Source organism: Anas platyrhynchos, chromosome 19, assembly GCF_047663525.1.
Source record: "Anas platyrhynchos isolate ZD024472 breed Pekin duck chromosome 19, IASCAAS_PekinDuck_T2T, whole genome shotgun sequence".
NCBI lineage: Eukaryota > Metazoa > Chordata > Aves > Anseriformes > Anatidae > Anas > Anas platyrhynchos.
Window position 1 is genome coordinate 856,496 of NC_092605.1, and position 25,417 is coordinate 881,912.

Genomic DNA, 25,417 nt, shown 5'->3' on the forward strand with positions numbered 1-25,417 from the left:
TTGAATCAGCATCCTTCAGTGTAGCCAAGGCAATTTTACTCTGACAATTTATTGGCTGTAACTGCTCCTGGAGTGCCTCAGTCACCTGGGATTAATTTTATCCATCAGGTATTTTGTAGCCTTGGAGTGTGATTCTGCATGCTGGAACCAACAGCCCAGACAACTGCTTTATGGTGGGTATTCTTCTAATCTGACTGGGAAAGGAGAAGTTAAGGAAAGGACTAAACAGCTCAGCACTCAGCCTCACCAGTTGTTTCTCCATATCCTCATCCCGGGGTGAGCTGATGAAGATGGTGTTCTGCATCAATCCCACAAAGCACCAGAATGTATCCGACTCATCTAGGACCTCTGCCAGGATTGGGGCTACCAGGTCAGACATTCCTTGGGAATATCCAATTGTTGGGTTAAATACTGCATAGTTCAGCAAGATCCTCCTGGAGAAGACATGCAAACGGAGAGGTGAGATGTGGAGAAGGCTCATCACAGCTTAGTGTGTGCCCGACCCTTCCACCCCAGCTCCTATAATACAGGCTGAGTCAGGCCAAGTGCAAACGGGTAACAGATCACTGCTGCTGTCTAAAAGATTATCTTGCAATTCCACCTGGAGGCTTTTTGAGCACCTGTACAGCATCTTGCATCCTGCAGAACTGCCTTCCCTACAAGAACTGTATCCAGAAGCATAGCAAAGATAGGCAAACACTAGGATTACAGCATTTTGGATTAGTTCGGAGGGACTCCTTGCTGAATGACAAGGACTCTGAACAGCATACAGCAGTTTGAGGCAGTGGATTTGAACAGCACGCCTTAGGCTCTTGTTTTCCAGCTGGAGGCAAGCCCACTGGGAGCAGTGCAGTAGGAACAAGCACCACAGTTTATCTCAGCTACAAAGGCACACAACACTATTGTAAGGTGCTGTAACACGTACGGATAACCCCTGCTGCAAATATCAGTGTGATGGAAAAAACTCCAGCAGAAGGCTTTGTGTACACAGACACCAGAGTATAAAAAGAAAATGAGAATTTACATAGACTAAGATGACAAAAACGAAGGAGCCATGGAGAAGGAGAGGTGATGCCTACACTTCAAATCATGAGGCTCCGAGCCATAATGTTCGATAAAATCCAGCGGTTTCATAGGCACACATTTACAAGTCACACAGCCATGGGGCAGTCTGTGCTGGTCCTCCACCCCAGCAGGAGAACCACAGACCGAAACAACTGCCCAGGACCCCACTACAGCACTCACTACCCCCCACAGCCACAGAAGGCTCACACCTCTTATATGCCTACGTATGAATGGAAGCAAGGTGATAGGAGCAGGGTTATCATATCGTCAAGTAAATGGCTAAAGAAGCAGTGAAAGTACCAGGTAAAAAGTGGTTTTGCATTGTTTGGTACCAGCCACTATATGTATGATGCTCTTCAGCATTCCCAAAGCAGCGACTGAGGCAACCTGGGCCAGGGGGATTAATGGGTTTTCTACACTAGGATCAGCCACTTCACCTCATTGTTTCCACATTTGGGTTGTCCTCCCCTCGAAAGAACTGGTTGCTGCGGTCAGTCCTCACAACATCTTTGTCTACCGTGAACTGTACTTTACGCCAGAAATCCTTCTGCTCATCTGGAGTCATTGAAAGCCTGAAAATTGAACAGCAACAGGAGTATGTTGACACAATAGGAATATGATTGCCACAAGGAACAAACAGATTTATTTCTGCTTCAATTTTAAGAGAAAAACTATTTCTGTGCAGAGCTTTCTCACCAGCTGAAAAAGAGACAAGAGGTCTGCCTGGAAGAGCACATTTTCTGTCCAAAGGGATTACTAGAAGGAGCTTCTTGAGTTATGAATGGGATGACACGACATGCTTTCTGTGATAAACTCCACTTCAGGAGCAGCTGAAAATGCTCTCCACTGCTCCTTGTGGGTGGCACACCAGAACTCACCACTCTGTTTTGACCGACTCCTAATTAGTATTTTGACTGTCTCTCTCCAGCTTAAATTTACACAAGTAGTTTACAATGTATGGTTATTGCAGAAATTACTTCCTTGAATTAGATATAACTTCATCCCTATTTTTACATCCAGATATATCTATAAAGAAACATGCGCTCCCATTTTCACCTCTAGTGTGCTAAACCAAGCACGTCAAGCTTGTAGTCTGAAATAAGCTTCCCTACGTGGTAGTGGTGAGCCTGTTTCAAGAAGCCAGGTAAGATAATACTTGAGCTATATGGTATTAGCTCCAGATCCGCACAAGGTCAGCTGTGCATGCCAACACCTCCTGCACCCAGCACTTCTGTCCAGGCAGAGACTCTGCAAGTCTCTTGTGGTGCCATTCTACAGACCTAAGGAGAGATGAGCAGCAGAAGCCGAATCTATTACCTTTTCTCCTGGATCTCAAAGTATTCTTTCCTCTTCTGTACTCTCAGCGCCTCCCTCTCTTCAGAGGTGGACTCATAGCTGTAGTAGTGCAGCAGGAAGGGCCACACCTCCCCACGGATGGAAATATCAATCCCACCGAAGAAAATGGCCTGGAAGAAGGAGCAAAAGTTATGACTGGCTCAGTTTTAACACTCCCAAAAACAGCAACAAGAAACTGCCTGCTACTATGCTTTGGTGGCTTTGCAGTTCTTTCCTGACAAGTGACGCCTTGATTCAAGCTCCTGCAATTTGCACATGTTTAGAGGGAAAGTGCTGGCCTTCTATTCCCAGACGAGACACAAATCGGGCTCATTTCAATGTCAATAACCCCCCCTGGAGAGGCTCTACGATTAACGTGTCGTTCTCATGTCACGGCTTAATCCCCAATCTTGGAGACACTGCATTTCACTGCAAACTCCTCTCTCAGGACCTGGACCCAGTGCTCCCCTGCAAGCCCTGCATTTTTTCATACAGGAATCTCAAGTTTTCTTTCTCTGATTTGTCCACGCCACTGTTGCAGAGGTGCCAACCACCCGACACTTTGGTTTGCTCATTCCAGCGGGCTGCAGGAGCCGACAGCACGCCCTGCTCCATCACTGAGGTGCTCCACTGCCCTGCAGCAGACCCAGCTGTGGTCCCAGCAAGACGTCCAGCCAAGCACTGGGAGCAAGTCCTTACGCTCTCAAACACCCAGCGCTTGCCCCCAGCACGAAAGCAAACGATCGCAGCTTCCACCTGGGGACTCACACTCCATGGCAGGAGAGAGCAGATCAAAAGAGCAGCAGCAGCAGCCACCCCTCTCACCTTCTGCAGCTTGTACTCCTCCTCCACCTGCCCAGATTCGTTCAGGTGATTGAGCCAGGCAGACACGTCCAGACGCCTGTAGGTGTTCTCCTCCGGGTGGGTCTCCAAGGAAGGCAGCTTAGGACGACGGATGGAGAATTGCATGCACGTTTTCTCATCAGTAAGCTGCTGAATGGGGGAAAACGAAACAAAACAAAACAAAAAATGGAGGCAAGAGCCAGAGATAGCAGCAGAGTATGAAACCCAGCCATTTTCAGAGCAGGAAAACCTTTTTGCATGGTTCTTGTAGGATTAAGCACTGAGGCGCAGTACTTGGAGAGTTTTTTTTTTTTAATTCCAATCATTACAATAGCGAGAGTGATTAGAATAATTAAAAATCCGAGTACCACAAAACAGCTTCATCTTTCAAAAAAACTGTTTCCATTCCTCCCCCAGTCTTATCCCTGACCTGAAACTGAATTAATGCTGCTTACAGCAAAACTTCACCCTGCCAGGAATGCCTGCAATAAATTACATATGATTGGCCATATACAAAGGGATTGCTGTTAGGCAAGCAGGGAACTGCACTGCCAGGCTCTCTAAGGGCACTCATGATCCCAGTGCAAGACTGCAGCTGACATTTAATTTAAAAATCAAAGGTTGTTCAATGCAAAAAGTGAGCCCATGCGACCATAATAAGAAAAGCAGCAGGGGGCTCTGTGGGAAGGATGGAAATTTAAAAATCACTGTTTCTAATAAGCACATACAGTATCTTAAACAGATAATTAAAGAGCTCTTATCACATTTGTATGTAGATTGAACAAAATATGGCAAGATGCCTTGTCAAAACATTTTCAAATGCAGTGTGCTATGCTTCACAAAATGGATGAAAGACTCTGACAGAATTTCAGACCTACCACTGCAGATTCCCAACCACCTTACATGCCTAAAGCACAACGCTGACCTGTCTGGTTGCCGTATCTAGCAAAATAACTACCTAAGCGAGTTTTCTGGCTTATCTTCCCCCATATTCCACAGGCAGAACAGGAATGGAGGAGAAGAAGTGAGTACAAGAGAGATCTCACATCTGACTTGCAGCTGCCTCCTAACAACCTCCAGCACGTTGTAGCTTTCTGCCCGACTCGGTGACGCGAACTCGCAGCTTCGTTTCTCCAACACCTTCTGCTGGCTGAGAACCTGAGCGTGAAACACCTGCGGTAAAGAAGCTCTTTGCCTTGTGAACCTGGCCAGGTACCTGGTCCTTGAGATGGGTCTCTGTGCAGTACTTCCACTGCTGGAACACCTCCGACAGCTTATCCAGGCCACCATGGTGAAAATGGAAGATCTTGTACTGACTCTCCCGGCTTGCAACAACCAGTTGTCCACAGGTGCAGGCCTCATCGCTGTGGGACAAAACAAGCAGGGAGAACAACCCACGTTCATTTCCCAGGACAGGGAGAGGCCCAGCAGAAAGGGGAGACATCAGATGACAGAGAGTGGAAAGCAATCACAAAGAAGTTTTCCCTTCAAATGGGGCAGAAATCATTTTACAGCTCTGGATGTGGCCATAGTGACCAGAGGACTGTTGCAAGTTCATTTCCTCAAGGAGCTTCACTTGTGCCTGGCAACTTCTACCTTTCCACCACATCAAGGAATTACATTTTGTCTTCCCCAGAGAACAAAAAAAAACCAACACAAGGAATCTGTCCCAGCAACATTAAGCCAGCTCCCAAAGTCAGCTCCTAGAGATGCGTGGACTTGGTCATGCACAGCACTCTAAGGAAGCAGAGAGTGAGAGCAACAAGAGAGAGTAAAAATGTTTTGAAACGTTGAAACATTGAAAAATGTTTTAACTGCTGTAATAATTTGGAAGCTCATTGAAGAGACTAAGAGCAGTTAGACTCTAGGGGAACCCCAGTGAGGGGCTAGCAAGATAAAAGGTACCACAGGCAAAGAGATGTTCTCCACACCTCCAGGATATTTTAAGCGTGTTTTGGTGAGACAGCTGAGAGAAGCATCAGCACCTTCACCTTGCTCGGGAAAAAAAAAAATCCTTTAGGCCCCATTACTGTAACCCAGAGGCTCTCCTGGGGGAAGCTGACACTCGCTTTCCTGGAGACGACCACTAGGGAAAGCCTTCCAGCGAGCACTGCAGAAGCCACCTGCCTGCACCGAGCCCGCTGCGCACTGCTCCAGGGCACGCAGCCACCGCAGAGAAAACCAAGACGTTACCTAAAGAAAAGGCGCAGGGATCTCATCTGTCCCAGGTCCACTCTGAAGACACCGCAGATCTGCTCGAGGGCAAAGACCTTCTGCTGCTCATCCCACCTGGCGCTCTGCGTTTGCCCGTTGTTCTCCTGGGACTGGGCACTGGTGTCGAGGCTGGACGCGGAGCTGGTGGAGCAGGTGGTGCGGTTGTCACACGTGTCCCTGCAGACGAGAGCGTGGAGGAGAAAAGCGCAGCCAGAGACTGCAGTTACACGCAGCAACCACGGGTGCTACAAGCTACAAATCTTCTGGCAGAGCTCTGAGATTAGAATGCAGCGCAGGTCTAAGGAATCAATAACAGACAGCCTACGAGAGCGATTAAATTATTTTTATTTAAATCAACTCCCTACTGTCCCAGCAAACGGTCCTAGCTTTGGTCTGTTGTGAACAGAACTGGGGAGAGTGAAAACCACCCCAGAAAACACTTCTGGGAGGGCAAGCTGTGAGCAGCTGCTTGCCCCCAGCTGAAGCAAGCCCTTAGCAGGCAGCTCAGCTGCTCAGCATGGGCACGGAGGGACAGGGACATCCACGTTTGGCACACGCTCTCCAAACCCAGTGAGATCTAAAGATGCTTCCCCTGAACTTCCCCATTGCAAATGGGCCCAACAAGCCTGGATCCATGAGTGTGACCTTCAGACAAATGGTTTCCATTTGAAAACTTGGGACTTTGGAGAGTTTTGGAGTGGGAAATCACACATGAGCTCTTTCACCCACCACAAAGCAGGGAAAGGGAATCCATCCATGCTCCAGTACGCCAGGAGCCCACAGCGCCCCAGATACCTACCTTCATGAATAAACTGAGTCTAGATTAAAAAAAAACACATGCCCGCCACCAGCCCCAATCCCAAAAGAAAAATATCACTGCTTTGAGAATTAAGTGAATCTGAAACTGTGACCCCTTGATTCTTAAAAAGGCCAATACATGTGAACAATCTCAGCGCAAGCTCTGAATGGGTTCCGCTGTGAAATCAGGGTTTGCAAAACAAGGCGAGTAGCAGGTATAAAGACAGCCCCCTGCAATGCCACTTTATGCAATGTTTTCTAATCCGCTTATCTAACAATGTAGGCACTGAACGCTGAAAATCACACACTCAGCATGCATCTGCAGCACACCACATCAGTATGCCTTCCAAGCCTGGCTGCAGTGCCTCTTCCACGGGGACGAGCCCCCTTTGCAGCATCTCCCCATGGTTCAGGTCATTGCATTCCAATGGCCAGGTCCCCGGACATCCCACTTAGTTGTGGGTTAAATTTTTAACCGAGCCCCTGCGAGCAGCCTAGTTCAAACGGTTGGCTCGAAACCTCAGCGCCCACACGCATGGGAAATAAATCCCCAAGCCCCCTTCTCGAGGTCTGCAGCATTATGTAGATGAGACCAAGTCTGTCTCACTTTCAGCTCAAAGAGCGGCCCTGCTCGTGAGGTTCTGCTACTCCGTTTTTTCAGGAAGCATCAAAGCAAAATGGCATTCAAGCCATGCTGAGGTGGAGGTCTGAGAAGTGACAGGGCGGTATCGCCATGTGAGTGGAGATCACGGGACAGACACGAACTCGCTCAAAGAAGAGTGACGGCAAGATGCTGGGAGACGTCCAGTCTCACACAGCCACACGCCATCACCTGCAACTTGTGAACTTTTCCTTGAAAACTGTCCCAGCCTTTGTGAAAAATCAAGCGTTATTTTCAGATAAAGCTGCAAACCATAACACTCCTAAACCACTCTGTATCTCATGGTAATGCAAAAGCAATAGGAGCCCCAGTGCAAGACACCCGTGCTGGCCGGCTGGCTGTAAGCAGCTGGTATTTGTGAAGCAACGCTCAGGAACAGCCACAGCTGGTTACACAGGATTTTCCTGGAAGAGATGACTCAAACGAGCTTAAAGACCAAGCAGAGGCAACCAATTTTCTAAAACTCTTGCAAAGATGCACTGGTCGGTGTGACAAGGAGCTGGAGGACTCTGCGGGAGCGCTGTCGCGCGGTTCCCTCCTTGCAGCAGGCAGCGAGCCCACGGTTTGAGAGCATCACCTCGAGCTGCCAGCGGGGAGCGAACGGCCAAGAAGTGGTGTTTAGGGATAGAAATGGTATTTAGGGATAGAGCTGGGTGGCCTTGCTTGGAGCTGGGGAACCGTGCATCTCCTGAAGATGGGAGGGCATTGCCAGCTGCACAACCAAAACCTGCTCCAGGCGCGCCGTTACCTACCCATAGCTCAGAGGCTGCAGAGCCCAGCACAAAGGTGCTGGCACCATTCTACTTTCTGGAAATGTTTCTTCCAGACAAATATTTACAGTTCGCTTTTAGTCACTAGTTACAAGCTCGTGCAGGCATTGACACACAGAGAAGCCATCTGAAGCAACACGTGTGCCTGGATTTACCCCTTCTGGACAGCAAAAAGCCAACAAGCACGAGCACAGTGCCTTCGTGTGTGCAGCTCAGGGAAACTTCAGTGCTTTCACTGATGTAGGGTACAAAATCTGAAAGAGACACCTGTGCACACCATGCCCTTTGGAGAGATCTACAAACACGTCCGTCCATATTTAGCAGAGATGCAGAGAGTGCCACCTCATACACTGTGTGTAGCATCACTTTTTCCTGTATATAACCATTGGAAAACAAGTAATGAAAGTATTCAAAACTGTTGGCCTTATTTTTAAAAGAATTTTAATATTGAGATCATTCTGTTCCTAAGTAGCAACAAGTAGTATGCTCAGTGCTAATTCTGTGGCTGCTGGGGAGTCCTCTATCCAGGCACACAAGATATGCAGACACAGGGGAAGAATTTTCCAATTTATTATTTATGAAGGCCAGACTATTATATCTGTTAGATGAGGGATTTACACCAGTGCCCTGCAAAAGAAGGGAGCTGAAGCATGGCAAGGCAAATAGCTGGAGGAACAGTTCAGAGAGGCTTTGGGTCACGGCATCCAGGAAAAGCAGACCACCAGCTAGCGGGCAGCACCGCTCAGCAACACGGGAGAACAAGTGCAAGGCCCCACGGGAACAGAAGGGACAGGGAACAAAATTACAAGGAGGATTAGCAAAACCTGAGGCAGGAACCCCATGGCCATAGGCATGGTTCCAGTTCCACCTTCCTCCTTGCTTAAGCCCCATTACTCTCTTGTCACTAAATACATCTCGTGCTTGCCGGTGAGCAAGATCCGGCGGTGATGTATTTTCTCAACAATCAGCTGCAGCAATCAACCTCAGCTACATTCCAGGAGCTTCAGCAAGCCCCTGAGAAGGAAAACGCCCGGGTGCCACCGGTGCCATCCTCCTGCTGGGGCAGGATCCTGCTCCGGCCCCACACGGGTCGGCGAGCAGCAGCAGGGCTGAGTTACTGCTCGGTCAAAGCATTTCTGTGCTCCTACGGCATAAAGAGACACGAAACCAATTATTATTCCTGTTACAGAACCAGGGCAGAGACCTGCACCCATTACACGGGAAGGCTATTTCAGCAACAAAGATCTAATAACTCATTTTATGACAAGATGTGACAAATGTAATTATAAGAGGGAAAGGGGCTGAAGATCTCGGCAGGGATGTGGCTGTTATCTAAGCTGTCGGCGTCCACCAGCCGACTCCCAGAGCCTCTTGCAAGAGCCAAACCTTCACCAGTTGGCTCTCCAGCACCACGGTACTAAAGCACGCCTTCAGTAATAACAGCTTTCCCTTAACAGCCCCGTCTATTCCTGCACGCCGGCTTGTGAAGCGTCGTTTACAGACAATAAGTATCATCATAATGTATGAGCGTCCGTGTAATGGGAATTACATGCCCCTTTTCCTCCCCAGGGGTTAGCGTTTCTCTGTTTCTCCACTATTCCGCACAGGCACTGACCTTCCAGGTTCCTCTTCTTTCCAGCAAGGTGAAACAGCTCATGGCAGCATCAGCTGCCTAAACCGCCCATGACAGATAGCTCCAAATAAATAATCCATCAATAAAAGTTCAAAGCTATCCTGAAATGCCTAAAAATTTAGTGTAGCAATTGCACCCAGAGAGGCTGTGCTGAGTAGCTGGAACCCAAATCTATTGTTCTGATAAACAAGAGAGTGTCCTTGACAATATGCATGTATAACGATTTGTGAAACATGCTGATTTCAGCAATATATGAAAGAAGAGCGAAAGAAAACGGATTGGTAATTTAGAATGAAACATTTTGTCAAAATATTTCTGCTCGTGATGCTGCAGAGAAGGGATGGAAGGACACGCACAGGGCAGCACGGCCACGCAAACCCAAAGTCGACAGCAAAACCCTGCAGTCACACCAGCTACTCACCTCTGATCAGTGTGAACTGGTAACTAGGCTAAGAACTATGTTAAACTCACCATCTGACTGAAAATATTTGGAATTTGAAGTTCCTCTGCCTTAGAGACCCCAAACAGAATCAATTTATGCTGACCTCAGTGAACAGGGAAAAAGGCATGAAGGTACTGAGCCCGGATGAAAGCCCGACCAGAATCCCTGACATTAAATGTCAAAACATCCTGGTGTGGAAGTGTACCTACACATCTGCCAACCCAAGGAAACAAACCCAACTCTATTTGTTAGGGAAACCTGTGAAAAACTGCACAGGACGTTAGGGTACAAAGTACATGAATGTCAACACGGACTTTCCAAAAGCTTGTTCCACAGGCTTGCCATTGATCTGTTTGCTTTCAAAACATAAATTTCCCCACGTTGAACTGCACTAAATGCTATTTAGTAGCTAATTAACTTTCTGTGCTGAAAACCTCCTGTAATTGCACTTCTTTCACCTTTTTTAGCCCGTGTCCTCGAGGGAACTGGAGCTGTCCTACGGCATTTGTTCTGCTCATTTCTATCTCACAGGCACAAGTTCCTTCCTGACAGCCGACTGCCAATCACCGCGCCGGAGGTCACTGGAGACCAAATTAGGAGCACTCTGCCTCTGACAAACTTGCTTTGCTTAGCTTGCCGTAAAGGGAAAATAAAAGGTTATGAAAAATAATTGTATCCTTTCATGCCCAGCACCAGCAAGCACATTCAACAGCACTTCTAAAAGTCAGAGTATTATTGCTAGTTACTCATCGTTAATGTTATTAGGGATATTCAAAGAACAAGCCGGTTTCGTCTCAAATGCGCCGGGATCCATCGCTGCCCCGGTTTGGGGAAGGAGCTCGAAGCAGGTCGGTGGCTCCAGCTGCAGACACGCGGCCACCTAATCGGTGCTCACCGTGCCAGAGCAGCAGCCCCAGCATCCGTCCTCTGACCTTGGGCTGGAACAGCAAGTTCACGACCACGGACGGGGCTCTGGACTAACATCGACTCCACTAACACAAGCCTGACAAATAAAACATTTTAACAGAAAAGCAACGAGGGACTCAAGGAAACCCGATTATGCAGCTTTGCCTTATGATAGGCGTAATTGGTTTGTCCTTGAGAAATCAAGATCAAAACAATTTGCTGTTTTACAGGGCTCCTGCCACCCGTGCTTATGACACCCCGTCTCCAGGCCACCAGCCCTTGTGCCCCCACCCTGCCCGTGCCCTTTTCCTCGCTTTGCTGCCTCCCGGCCCCTTCCTCCACGTCCCCGGGGCCTGAAGGGAAGCCGAGCAATTTTAGGCAGCAATAGGGGGCGTTATTAAAGCAGCCCAGCTCACCTCCGAAGGGTTGCCCCGAACCACTGTAAATTAAACCGAAAGGAAAACAAAATAAATGGAGAATTCTCGAGTTGATTATTTTGAATGTAAATGGGAAGGGAAAAAAAAAATCAGAGGGTTGTAGTGAATTAATGTGTGCTTTAATCTCTTTTATCCAGCCAAAGTCTGCAATGTGATATATGCGTTCGTTCAGCTACAAGACAAGCAATCTTTTTTTCACAGCTCAGACTTCTGGACAGGTGTAGGCTGCTTAGGTAAAACCCGAGCAAGTTTTTCTCTGTGACTTCTTGTTGCAGTTAGGTGGCAGGGGCAGAAATCGCAGTTCAATGCTTATGAATAAAATACACACAGCTCCCGAGAAGCCAAACACAACAAATCATTTAGAGCCGAGCATTCGCTGCTCAATGATGCAAATGTTACCTTCACGTTACAGAAGGAAAATATTCCGAAAGCTGAACGGCAGAGTTTTACAATCCATACAGAGAAGGGGCACCTCGTGCCTAGGCTTTAGCTCATTAATAAATCAATCGAAACGCAACACTTAAAAAAAATTCCTTAGATGGAAAAAGTGATTTCTCAGCAAAGCCCCCAAAAGAATGTTTGCTTTTCAGCCTATTCCAGACGAGAAAAGGGGACCTTTCTTACCAGTGTTTATTTTATATTTAAAATCAAGTGATTATTTTGCTTTTTTCTTTCAGTTCTATCCATGCAAAAATAAAATTCTACACTAATTATGCTAATTACAATCAAGCCTTCAAAACCTCGGTCCCTTGAAAGCCCCGAAGATTACCTTTGTTCTCCTATACTTGGCTCTAAGCAATGAAATGGGAATTTCAGGGGGAACTTTCTACTGACAGGCAAAGTTAACCAACTCCCCGGACTCTGCACTGCCGCTGACCCAGTATTAGCACAGCCAACACCACCCAGCGAGAGTTTCACTGCTGCCACAAGACAATGAGGATTTCCCAAGGGGAAAGCTTTCTTCAAGTAGCAGAAAAGGGAGAGGAAAAAGGCGAGCTGGCTAAAAGCATGTTTCGGAGTTATTGTAAATGCTTAATGCTGTTATAATTGCACGGACCGAGCCAAGAAGACAGAGACCACGCAGATTTATTTGCATATACTGTTGTTGCACTTTTCGAGGGGCCGTGCTCTTTATTCCGATCCGGTTAAAGCAATTCTTCCCTCACAAAGCGATGGAGACCCGCCAGCAGGATTTATCTCCGCTCTCGCTCAGGGTTTCTGGCCGTTGCGATGCCATCAATAAGTACCAGCAGCAACGCGGGGACACCCTGGGAACAGGCTGTGGGGGCTCGTTGCCTCCCCGAGCCAGCAGCCGCCGCTCTCGGCTCGGCCCCGGCCTCTCGCCCGGTGCCGCCGCCAGGCCCCGCGCCAGGCCCCGGCCCCGAGCCCTCAGGCCCCGGCCCCGCGGCCGATCGGCGCCCGCCCCCTGGCGGCCTCACAAGGCCCAGCCCGGCCCAAGGAGGCAGCCCCGAGGCTCCCCCCGGCCCCCAGCCCTCGGCCACGGGGGTCTCGGCTCCTGCCTGCCCCGTGCCGGAGCCCCCCAGTCCCCCACAGCCTTCGGGGGCCGCTCCGGGCCAAGCTGTCCCCCCTCCATAGCAGCGAGCTGAGGGAACCTCCGTCTTCAACCCAGTCGCTGCCTGTTCCTCAATTAAAACCCGAAATAAATAGCTGCACAATCCCTCTAGCTGTAACTCTAGCTCTCCAGTTCGCTGTCACTATTTTCTTCCCCAGAAAGCTGGCAGCCAACCAACGGAGGAGAAAAAAACCAAACCTGCCATAATTAATGTTCTTGCTGTTCAAATATTTATATAAAGCAAGATAGAGCCGTATGCCTCCGCAATCTCTTGGATCTGTCCAACCTCCTCAGCTCTGCAGCCAGTAAGGACTTGAATGGATTACCCGGTGCGCTGACAGCAAGCAGCCAAGGCAGGCTCTCCTCCCGCATCCCAGCTTGGTGGCCCTGAAATTCCCCCTTGCATGGGGCTTGATTCTGCCCCCAACATATAAAGGGAGAAAGAATTTGGGGATATTGCTGCTGGGCAGTGGTTTGGGTACGAATGGAATGAGGTGCTTCAGCGCTACATCACCGATCAAACACCCTAACCCAGGGCCTGAGTGAGGGGTAGAGTGGCATTCCCTGTACTCATCCCCGAGGCTGAAGTCATCAGAAGTAAGACAGCACGACACAAGGTGCTACAGGAGGTGTTGAAGCCAGTGACCAATTCCCCTGGTCCTAAGAACATAATCACCTCTGTTACGACAGCGATGAATTCCCAGCCTCTTGATGACTCCAGAGCTCCTGCCAGCTCACGCTAATTTCAGCTCATTTCCCCTGTAATGCTGCCTCCCGTTTATTCTGCAGAGGTCTGAAAAGCACAAAGGTGAGCTGCCAAAACAACATGATGCAACACCGCCCGCTCTGTCACCACCCGCTCCTGCAGCTGCTGCCACCCTCTGTGGCTCCGCGCCTCCGCTCCCTCCTGAGGAGGTAATTTATTGATTAGCTCCCTGGGAAGAGGCTGAACAACAGGATGTGCAACACATCTGCAAAAATTGCATCAAGTGCACCAAAGGGCTTTCTTCTTGTGGCGTGTGCTTTGCCTAAACTCTCTACATGTATAATAGTTGTTCATGTGAAATTCATGTCGGCTTAGGAGCATGAGAACCGTGCCAAGTTTAGCTCCGTTATGAAGAGGTTTCATTACTTTTGCTAATAGCTACTAAAACGATCCCCTTCTTATGAAAGATGTTTGCTCCTTGAATCAGGGATAGGCCTACTGGTACCCATGACCACGCTGCCCACGTTGCTCTTTGCTTCTACTCATTTCTTGCAGCAACAGCCACGGAGCATGGGCTGGCGGCCGCTCCATCACCGTGGCTGTGCTGGTGCAGCTCCAGCCATGGCTCGTTCAGCTTCCAGACCCTGACCACAGACTGATGCCCCAACCTCTGGTCAGTGAAGCACACCGGTGCCAGCATTTGTCCTCTTCAGCATTTTGGTATGGTAACAAATCAGGTAACAAGTGTGGTTTGCTGCTGCAGTGAAATACCTTTTGCAGCTCTACAGCCCACTGCTAGGGAAAGCTCCTGTTAACCAGAGATCACAAAAAATTAAAACCATCACTTACAGAGCACTAAGTGCTTCAGCAGCCGATTGCTATAGATCTGATGTCATGGCCAGTTAAAATAACTTCAGAAGTACTGGTTGAAAGACACTGTATAGGTGTCAGATGCTATTTGGTCACCAGGATGTAACGAAAGGCTTTTAGTTTCACTTTACTGATGGGGAAATGGACGCCGAGTAATTTAGCAGGGCAGCAACAAACCTATGCTGGGTATGGAGTCCCGTCATCCTCAATTAGTGCCCTTCAGATCATGGCAAACGTTTCCTGATGGGCAGCATAGCAAAAAATAAGTGATAAGGGAGAATGAAAGAGAAAGAAACAATTTTACTTCCAGTGCCCCTCCTTTCCTACACAAATGCAGCCTGTGCAAAGCCGCTACCATTGCGGCCATTTCCCACGTTAGCTACCTGCCCACAGGAACCATGGTGCTGGAACTGACAAAGACACAAAAGCCAAGAGAGCAAAGCCACCGCTCCACGAGAGAAGAGTGCACGGTCCAGAAACGCCAGGCTCATCTACACAGAAAAGCAGGAACGTGCAGGCTGGTGATGCGACAATCCCTCCGCTTTTAGCCTTAGGAACTGGGTAAGTGGAGGGAAAGAATTGATCGCTGCTTGGGAGCCCTGGCAGCCTTTCAAACTGGGAAGCAAAGAGAAAAAAAAAATTAACAATGGATATGTTTTTATTTCCTTATGTTCTAAAAAGCGAGTTGTTGACTTAACATGACTGACTCATTGTGCAGCCCAAACGCTTCCAAGCCTGTGCCCCCCTCCTCCCTCGCCATGCCTGCCTTGCACACACCGGCACCCTCCTCAAGCTCCCTCCTGCCGCCAGGCCACCCCCCAAGGGTGCTCCAAGGATGCTCCATGAGGCAGGTTCAGGAGGACGGATGGACTCATGGCCACACAGTGGTCTGGGCACGGAGCTGAACCATGTTGATCTTGATCTCAGCTGATCCAAGCCTAAACGTACATCCCGATTCTTCCCCAGCATCACCTTTCTCCATTCCTGACCATGTCTAACCACACAGAAAGGATGGCTGAACCGAAACACCCGTGCAATGTGTTGCCTCAGCTTTTGAAACAATTACAGAGAAAAGCAGAGTTCTCGTCCTAACAACTCCCCAAAGCCGAGGGAAATAACCAGAAACATTCGTTCCTCTTTGGAGGGAGGGGGCGGTGACCGGAGGGTAGGGAGGGAGAGGAGCTGAAACAAGCTGCCAGCAGCACAAACTTTGTTCGCACTCCAATTCTGCCTCAGATGGGAAGCTGCCAGCAGAGGGAAAAAAAAAAAAAAAAAAAAAAAAAAACCACCCTTAAGAAACAAGGAAGCTGTTTCCAAGCTGGTAGTGACTTCTGAAACAGCAGCCCCTGCCCCCTAAAAAGCTGGGATGAACGCAGGAAATCAGAGCATGCTTTTTGACAAGATTTTTGCGGGGTATTCTACACAAAATCTGACTCCAACAGTTTGTAAGCAGCACATGGATCCGCAGATATCATGCACGGGGCTCTATAGGGAAGAACAAACTGGCACAAAAAAATGGACACAGTGGACAAAAGCCTTTCAAGTCTGAAGTCCCAAACAATGAAAGGTCTGTTTTATTAATCTGCTGCAAATGAGGAGTGCCACATCCACTGTAACAGGCTCCCAGACTGCTGCCAGGGGAGGTTAAAATTATTTATATAAATAAGTGAAAAAGAGGAAAAGCAGCCTCCCGCGGCCATCAGCGGTGCATTTTGAAGGCAGCCACTGCAGCGCTGCGGCCGCCAGCAGCAGCCGGGCAGAGCCGGCAGAGGGCTCGCCCGAGCCGGGCTGGGAAGGCAGCAGGGAAGGGCTGCAGGCAGGAGATGCAGCGAGCTGCATTTCCTTCCCTCCCTGCAGCTGCCAGCAGCTCAGGGCATCCGTGCTGCCAAATGGCAAAACCGCAGGGCTCCTTGCCTCCCAATGCCGCACGCCCTCAAGGTCAAGGGCCCGGATGCTGCACGTGGCCTCGTGGCTGGGATCTCCTGAGAGGAGCTCGAGCTCCTGGTCTTCAGCAGCTGGGAAAGGATTCCAAGCACATCCCTCGGTAGCCCTCCTGCTAACCACTACAGCGAGGATAACGATCCCTTGCCCAACGTGTGGGATGGACCCGGCCGCAGAGGAGGCCACAGCCTCCCTCCCACACACGGAGGGAGGGAGGAACGGTCCTCCTTTAGGAAGCTTATTGCTGGAACTCTGAAGCGTTCACAGAAGCACTTTAATTGTGTTTTATTTACAAAAAAAGTCAACTACCCTTTATACCATAGGTCAGTATCACAACCGCCTTGCAATACACTTCTTGGCAATGAGTGTATGGCTAAGAACACAGATATTATCACCAAAAAGTGAAAGGAATAGGAGCTTCTCTGAGTTAATTCAAAACATTATCCTGACTGATGATCACTTACAAAAGTTCAGATTGCAATACTTTAAAAAAAAAAAAATCAGCTTTTTTTTTCTTACAGTGGGAGAAGCAGGTCAAACATGCTCAGTGTCAGTGGTGCTTCAAGGAAAAAAAATGTTTCTTAAACAAACCAAGGTGTTGGTGGCAATGGATTCTACAGCTTTCTTTTTTTAAAACCAAGGCTGACACAATGTGCTCCAAAGGCACGTGGAACTAAAGGTTCAACCACCCAAGAGTAGCCCAGAGCTAGAATGAAATTTAAATCAGAAAACACACCTAGGAGCAAACAGAAGTGAAACTGCAAAATGTATTTCCCTGAGTCAACCAGTCCACAAAGAATGGAAGAAGAAAATAAGGACAGTTCATAGAAAAGATATTTAAACACTCAAAGACCTCTCTCAAATTTTTCAAGGTATGTTTGATAACATTTGTTTAGTGTTCCCAAAGTCTTATAACAATCCTATCCACAGTTGTTTTTTTTTTTTAAAAAAAAACAACAAACCTGTGGATAGGATTTTTTTTTTCTTAAAAAAAAAAAAAAAAAAAAAAAAAGGATGCTTTCAAATTGATGATGCTCAACGCAATTTGGAAACCAGACACCCCTCGTGAGCACGCTGCAGCTGCTTGTGATGCTGTTCTGCAGCCTGGAAGAGCTGCGGTGGGACGGGACGGGACAGGACAGGACAACGCTGCTCAAACCGCTGCCCACCCAGCCCCAGACACCCTGCGGGCTTGCAGCTCGTTTTAAGCATACTGCTAGGACACGTACCGAATGCAAAGCTGGTAAGATTTCTGAGATCGACTGCACTCAAGTGTTTTAAAATACCCAGAAAGAGGTAAATCAGTTACAATACCTCCTTCACAAGCCTTGTTCTGACTGGCACCCCCTGGCTTTGCGATTAGCCCGTAGAATAGAGGCAAAACCTCTTCCAGTGTCAAGTTTCCATGCAGACAATGTTGCTGACACACACAAAGGAGAACTTGTTTTTCCTAATTTCAGGTGTAGCTTCAAAGTTCAGCTCCATCCTTAAGATCAGCCCTACGGTACTTCATAAACACACGTGTCCTCTCCAAGATGGAACCGAGTGACACACTCCAGAGACCAACTACCAGTGTTGCCTAAAATATCCAGGTTGAACGTGTCAGAATTAATATTTCTGTCTTAAGTGGGACCTTGTTGTGAGCAGCAGCACAACAAGCTACCACATGCAGACTCGGTGTCACCACAGTGCCTTACAGATAGCCGAGGCTCGCAGGAAGTCAAACAGACGCTTTGATGTGGCTCTCCACAAGAAGCAACTAGCACATCTCCTCAGCAGAGCCAATTAGATCAACAAAGGACCATTCTAATTTAGTAATGCTGCTGCCAGGGCTGAAGACAGCTCATCTGAAAGACCCACACATGCACAGCCCTGCGCGATGGACAAGGCGAAGGTTCACCGAGCAGAAGCAGGACCAGCCAACAAGCCATTTCCTGTAAATTACACAGGTGTTGTAGTAGAGGAGGAATTAAAGCAAGTCTGAAGCCAGACACGGCGTTCAGCTCAATGCCAGTGTCAAACTTCTCCATTTCCTCCAGCATCCCCAGGCTCAGCAACCAGCACCCGAACTATTCACCCAGAAACTGGAGTAAAGGATGAACTCACCTGCTTTCATTATCCAGAAATACTGAACTACTGCTTTTCCCAAGGGCTTCGCTAATGGGAGAGAGGCAGAACGGGGAAGAGAAGGCATCAGAATCAGAGTCAAAAGTACTGTCCCTGCTCACATCATCAGCAGACAGCTCCAAGGAGCCCTCATCCTCCCCCAGCTCCGGCCTGCAGTCCAGACCTTCCTCCGTCCCCTCCACCGACAGCTCCGACCTGTTCTGCTCGTCCTGAGAACTGATTGTCGAGAGGATTCCTGAGTCACTGTGGGCAGGCTGCGGGGAGCTGTGGGTGCCATCTGCGGCTGGGCAGCACTGGGACAGCTTCTCCCCTTCTGAAGAAGGGGAACTGATGTAAGCCCCATCTTTTACGAGCTGCGATGCAGTCAAGATGTCTTCTTTCAGGATCACTGCCCCTTTCTGCTCAGGGGGAGAAGCCTGCTGGACAATGCTGAAACCCTGAGTGTGGCGACCACGCTTGCGGGGAGCTTTCCGGACAGGGGAGCTCTCGGGAGTGATGTAGCGCAGGGCTTCTTCATCCTGCCTCTGAATGCGGGAGTTTGGGACCCAGGCGAGGATAAGCGTGGTGCCGAGCAGCTCATCCTTCTCCATGTACAAGCACAAATAGCCTTCAAGAGAGCAGAGCAGCGATCTGTTAGAATGCACATTTATTCCTAAGAAACCGCGTAAGCCAGAAATTTGCTCTCCACCACTTCACCACCATCACACTGGGGCAAAACAACCCCTTTTATCTACCAGGAGAGGATTTTGCTAAAGGAATTGTGGAGTTCTCAACATCATTCAGTATTTACAAATAACTTCAAGTCTACATATGGCTTTTGAATAGTCTAAATTCCCTCTGGCCTGAGTGAATGCAGAAATTACATACAATTCTTTCAACTTCCTGGACGGATTACTAATCAAGAGTAAATTCCGCAATATGTTGCCACATGAAAAGCTTTTACTGTTTGTTAGTTAAACAATGTCAAGTGCCAGCTAAACATTTCTTTTTCAAGAATATTTACCTTCATATAGCCAAAGGGCTACAATTCTCATGGAAAGCCAATAGAAAAGAGTCACACGCACAAAAGGGGAAGCGTGGGTCAATGTTCACAGAATAATTAGTTTTGTGAAGTTAAGCCAGTAGCCACGGCTCTCTTTGATGAGAACATGAAAGAGCACAGTAACAGAAGAGAAGAAAGGGACAGGGACAGTATTCATCTTCATTTACTCCAGTGCATGCAGCCACAATCAGGTTTTATTTTCCCTTTACCAGTGGGTGATGAGGCTGCTCCAGCAATGACAGTTACAAGATGATACTTGGTTTCCCTGACCCATACACATATTTGAAAGAGCAACAGAAGTCACTGCCCTCAAATGACAACTGTTCCTCTTCTGGCAACACAAAAGGATGTATTGAAACAGGTAAATCCACACTAGCCCAGAAGAGAAAGGAGGAACATCATCAATTTTCCTATTAAAAAGACAGCTGACGGATCAGCCTGTGGGGATGGCTTTCCTCAGGCCCCCGTAAGACTGCCTTGCCCCGAACCCCACCAGCACCTCTTCATTCTTTAGAGCCCAAGACGTAGAAACTCCCCAGGAGAGAGAAAAAAAAAAAAAAAGGGTGAGTGGGCAGCGCCTGCAACTCGCCATCACCTGGATGGTGCTCCCCGATGCCTTGCAGCAGCTCAGGTGGGTGGACGCAGACATTGTTCTTGGAGTAGATAATCTCCCCGTCAAGTATGGAAGATGAACTGCTGCTACCACCAGGATTCAGGGTCAGGAGGTCAGAAGCTTTAGAAGAGGCACGTCGGAGGAGTCGCCCCAGAGACATTGCCAAGGAAATGTTTCCATTATCTGTCAGCTTTAATCAGGAGCCCAATTCAGAAGATCTGTCAAGAAGGAGGAAAGAATAGCGTTAGAACAAATACAAGGATGGCACAGCATATGCCTACTGCTGTCTGAGAATGAAGAAGTCTCCCATTGACAGCTGCGTCATTTCTACAACTCAAGCAAGAGAGATCCCGAGTCTAACATCACCTCTATATTTTAAAGATGCTAAAGTGCAGAATCCTGGGATGTTTTTCTTGGCTGCAAAGGAGAAAAAAAGCACACCACAAAACACATTTTAATAGTTACTGCGGGGAAGAAACAGAAAAATAATGCTTGTCACTGAAAATTGCCCATTAAGGGAATAGCTCCGAGGTGCAGAGCTGCCCCATGTATCACTGTCCTGGGGATGTCAAAGAGAATCAGAGTACACCCTAGAGGATTCCTTCAGCACAGAGTAACTACTGCACAGCCACAAGAAGACTAAATGTGGGGCTGCTGCTTCATCCACGGCACAGTAACCAGCGATCTCCAAGCGAACGTTAATTAAAACACGTTCATCTGGTGCTTACCGATTTTTAGCATAATCCTGCTGGGGGGGGGGTTTGGAGGATTTTTATTTATTTATTTATTTATTTATTTTTTGAGTGCTGAGGGTTAAAAAGGGCTCTTTTGCCACTTATCTCTGAATGTTCAACAGAGCAGGCAGACTCCAGTTATTCAGTAATTGAGCATGCCAACTCAAGGCAAATATTTCATCTATTAGTAGTAAATTTTACTATCTGTAGTGTACAACCCCCAGCTAACCACCCAGTAAGCTCAGTAAGCTTTGTACACAAATGAGAGATGCTCTTCATCGGGGCAGATGAGGAGCTCTACAGTGAATCCCGAGGGGTCCCTCAAGCCACAAACTATTTAGCAGATGAATCAGGAAGACGACTTGATGTGGAGGAAGGGCAGGTGGGTCTCACACAAAGCAGCACCGCAGGTAGCCCAACACAAGGCGAAGCAGATCAGGCTCTACCTCCTGCTCCCACCCCCAGCCAGGGAGCACAGCCTCAGCAGCGCTGCTGTTTCTGTTCTGCCAAAAGTACACGAGGAGAAGAAACGTCTCCTCTTGTTCCTTTGGATTTGCAGGGCCTCGCTCGCTAGTGAACGGGCTGGCGTGACCTAGCAGGCGCTGCACACAGCTGCGGCACGCGGAGATCAGCGCTGCGCGTTCCTCTGGACGAGTCGCATGCCACGGTCCGCAGAGCACGAGGGCAGCCAGAGAGAGAAAGAAAAGCAGACAGGCTCGGACTTGTTCCATCAGGGGCAATGTGCGCAGCAAATATTTAGGGGTGAAAGGCAAGCTCTGTTTAACGCTGAATAGCTCTGGTTTCTTTAAACCCGGTTTTAACAATATCTCCGGATAAACAAGGAAGGGAGGAGGCAAGGACAGCAAACGGAAACCAGCACTTCCCAAAACGCAGAGTGAAAGCTGCAGGGGAGGAAAACAACTGTCCCAGTTCAGATTGGGTTTTGCATACAGAAGACAGCAATGGAGACCGCTGAGTAGTTGACAGAGCCAGGACAAGGTCCTGTTTATCTGGCACTTGCTAGATTCATCAGGTTGAACCACTGCAGGAGCAGTTTTTGCTTTTCAGTATTTGCTGGAACTTGATGGAGAAGCCTCAACCCTGTACTGTGTTCATCATGTGTTTAGGAGAAGAGATTTACTTTGTAAGTCCTACACGCCATTGTCTCCTTCCAGCACCAAACACAACGTGTATGTTCATGTCTCAGCCCTAAGAAACAAACACGGAGGGAGCCATGTGCTTGGTCTTGTCCAGACAATCAAAAAATACATTAAAGTTTCATGCTGTAGGTTGTATCTTGGAGAAAGTTATTAGCTACAGAACGAGTCGCCTTTCCTCTTATTGCACCCTGCAAGAATACAACCAGTAAACTCTGCTGCAATTCCTCCTTCCTACCACCATGTTACAACACACCATTTCGACACTGCTGAGGGAGTCCGAAGCAGTGATGTGGAGCAACCTGCACGGCACCGGGGGCCCTGCACCTCCCATGCACCTGAGGAGGTCATCACAGGAGCTCTTACCGCGTTTTGAAGGCAGCAGTCTGCCCAGCTATGCCCCCCTGCCACCAAAGCTGAAACCAGCCCAAATATCCAGACCTTTAGCTATGCCAGCAATTTCATCCGAACTCTAAAAAGGCAAAACCTGCCTAAGCAAGGAAGGAAGGTGGTATCAAGGTGCTGCAGCTGTTGACCAGGGAATGCTTACTCAGAAAACACAAGTGAGCTTTTCCTGCTAAGGACAGCAGATGGAGATGCAGGCACGAAACAAGAGCTTGTATGATGGCCTACTGCAGCTCTCCAGGGGTGCTCAGGAATGCAGGAAGAAGTAAAGAGCTTCTCTGCCAAGAGAGGCAACATTTAATTAGCTTTTACCTTGTACAGAAAGAACAAAGCAACAGGTAAAGATCAAAAGCTGCTCCCTGGAAAGCAGGAGGAATTTGAAGGTAAATATCCCTTTGATCCTGCAGAACACCTGTTGTTTCAGCGCTGCCCTGATGTGCAGGTGGAAGGCGCTGCAGGTACACACACACGTAAGCAGGTTGGAAAGAGGAAAAAAAAAAGCCAGGAGGTCCAGAATACGGCACCTTGCCAGTATGGAAATTTAACGTGTTACATTTGTCTTCCCTGCTGAAGAGCTATCCATCAGAGATCAAACAGAAGTCCACTACGATGCTGCAAACAAACAGCCAAACTTCCTGGGATATATGAATTCCATCTGCATGACTCAAATTAATCCTTCCACCATCACCACAGGCTAGGGAATTCTGTCTCGCTTTGGTCACAACATTAAAGGAGACCAGCTGCAAGTCACTGGACAGTTTCAGAAGAGTGACAGGAGCAATCTGGGGCATGGGAAGAGATTGACAAGGAAAGAAAAAGGGAAATGCATTAAAAAATCTTCGTACACCTGAATTGTCACTGCCAAAGGAGGGAGGAGCTGTCTATGGAGGATAGGAGAGGCAGTAAGGCAACGTGACTAAACGAAACATTCCTTGCCATGGTCTTTCTCACAGCAGGGAGATAATGGTGTACCTGGGTAAAGCAACCTGAAGAAACTATTTACATCACTGGGGGTTTCAGAAACAGGGTTCAGAAACAGACAGCCATGAGGAACTACTCAGGCAGTCGGTCCTAGCTAGGATGAGCTGATGGACTGCACCTCTGAGGGTCACCTAATCTCCTTGTGCAACCCCACAACTCTGAAACGCAGCCTGTGAATCTGCCTCTCCTTTCCCTGAGCTCACGCACCACAAACCAGCAAGTACCAAACCCACCCAATCTGCAGGGTTTGCTCCATTCTGAGCCCTCTCCCATACGGGACAGCGCCTGCATGCAGGGTCCTTGGGGCCTGGGTTGTGAGAAGCAGGTGCTGTCGCTGCCTCTTGTATGGCTTGGGAGGCAGGCAGGGACTCAGCCCTACAGCTAAGTCAGCATGAAATTCACGCTGTTAAAAACATGTTTTACATATTAATTTTCAATTTATCCCTGATCTGAAGGGATTCTTTTCAATGTGGCAGAGCCAACCCAGTTCTCCAGAAGCTGAAGCACTGAATTAGCTGATCAGCTCTTGCTCAGTGCCAATATTTATTAAGCACATATACATTCTCTTCTCCCACACATCAACTGTTGTCACTAAAATCCTTGCTACAGCTAGCAAGTCTGTTCTCACAGCCCCTGGCTGCTCTCCCAGTCGGTGCCAGCACTTCTCAGCTACACAAGATCTCAGAAACGCGCTGGGCAGCCAGCTCCTGAAGTCACCCCGATGCCCTCTTCGCAAGAGCCTGACCAGTTCCAGCCAGCAGCATCTCAAGTAGCGCTGGCTTCTCGCCTTGCTTGGAAATGCCCTTCCCCTTCTCATAAACAGCAAAATCCTGTTTGGCTTGGCAGATTGCACCCTCACCTTGGCAGACGCTGCCGGACCAAATGTTGCTGCCTCCGGTTGCACAGGATTCCTGTCTCTGGGAAAGGAGGGCAACGCAGGGCTCCTGCCCGGGCTGACACTGGCTCCAGCGCATTACTCACGGGCTGCGCAGTGCGCACGGACACTGGAGCAAAGCCACAAGGCTCCTCTCACAAAAACCTTTGCCTAGGGGGGCTGTGCTCCAGAGAGGGCTGCAGCCTAAAAGTCACGATGCCGGCCGGACACTGTGTCTGGCAGCAGACCTCATGGCTCCAAGGGCAAATTTTCTTTGCAAGAGTTTGATAAATTTATGAGCAAAATAAGCCAAACTACAGGGCTCTTGAAGTGAAACATGAGACCCACAGCATGTCTGGACACAAAGAAGAAACGAGAGCTGTCAAAATCACCACCAAATTTGAGCTTGAAACACCATAAAAAAGAAAAGCGCAGCAGGCGCTTCCCCCTCCCCCCTTCTTTTCTCTTAGTAACTTGCATTTAATTTCACACATTAAAGGGATACAGATTCACTGCACAGCAGAGGTCTCAAAACCCGCAGAAGTTGCCGCTTCCTCCTCACGTTGGGAAGAGCAAATGCTAAGCTTGCATTTCTGGCAACCCGCAGCAGAAGCGCTGGGAGTCAGGGCTCAGCAGCTCGCCAGCCCTCTTCAGGGCTTTCTGCACACCCCTCGGCTGGGCACTCACTTGATCAGCTCTCCTCTACGTATGCACGAGAGCAGCTGCAGCGACCTTTCCTTTGTATTGGAATACCTCCACATTAGGAAAAAAAAAAAAAGCTTTCAAAACTGCCAGCTATTAGCTAAAGCTATTTAGGATGACCTAGCCAAATCAAGGAAAAAACGTTTACCGCAGGGAGCCACTCTGAAGTCATCCCGTTTCACAGGGAGAATTATGTAGGTCACCAAAAACTCTTTCATTTCTGACCTGCAGGTGCAGCCGTGTGGCACGCCGAGTGCAGAGCAAAGGGAAAAGTAACAGCAGCCACCAGTGCGGGCTGAGATCCTGACGCTCACGGTACTCGGCTTCCAGTCACTTCAGTGGAGCAGATTTTGCTCAGATGCATCTCAGCTGAGAAGGTAAAAAAAAAAAAAAGGGACAGCAGACTAAATACCGCAAGTTGTGACTCAGAGATAAAAAGGGAAATGAAATCCGATCATTGGAGCCTGCTGGCTGCTCCCAGCCACACCTGCTTAGGCAGAAAAAAAGCAAACAAAAAGCTTTGCGCTCCTCCAGCGCTAAAAGTCAAACTGCGCCATACGCTGTAGTGCGAGGAGCTTCTTTGCGCCA

The 25,417-nt window shown here is 48.6% G+C and overlaps 1 protein-coding gene across 7 annotated transcripts in view; it reads right to left on the reverse strand.

The window, feature by feature from the left end:
* The window catches only part of TBC1D16 (TBC1 domain family member 16), a 31,350-nt gene that overhangs the window by 4,827 nt on the left and 1,106 nt on the right, over positions 1-25,417 (reverse strand). For 2 of the 7 annotated variants that reach the window (XM_038165472.2, XM_038165476.2), the window contains exons 2-10: positions 25,055-25,198; positions 19,959-20,194; positions 18,301-18,928; positions 5,437-5,634; positions 4,460-4,607; positions 3,226-3,393; positions 2,383-2,531; positions 1,503-1,637; positions 248-434 (exon numbers count right to left, since the gene is read on the reverse strand). In XM_038165472.2, the coding sequence (XP_038021400.2) occupies positions 248-434; positions 1,503-1,637; positions 2,383-2,531; positions 3,226-3,393; positions 4,460-4,607; positions 5,437-5,634; positions 18,301-18,928; positions 19,959-20,136 (1,791 nt within the window). In that variant the 5' untranslated portion in view covers positions 20,137-20,194; positions 25,055-25,198. Of the gene's footprint in view, positions 1-247; positions 435-1,502; positions 1,638-2,382; positions 2,532-3,225; positions 3,394-4,459; positions 4,608-5,436; positions 5,635-18,300; positions 18,929-19,958; positions 20,195-24,977; positions 25,199-25,417 lie in introns of all 7 variants that reach the window. The other 5 variants (XM_038165475.2, XM_038165474.2, XM_038165477.2 and 2 more) reach the window with 4 other exon arrangements.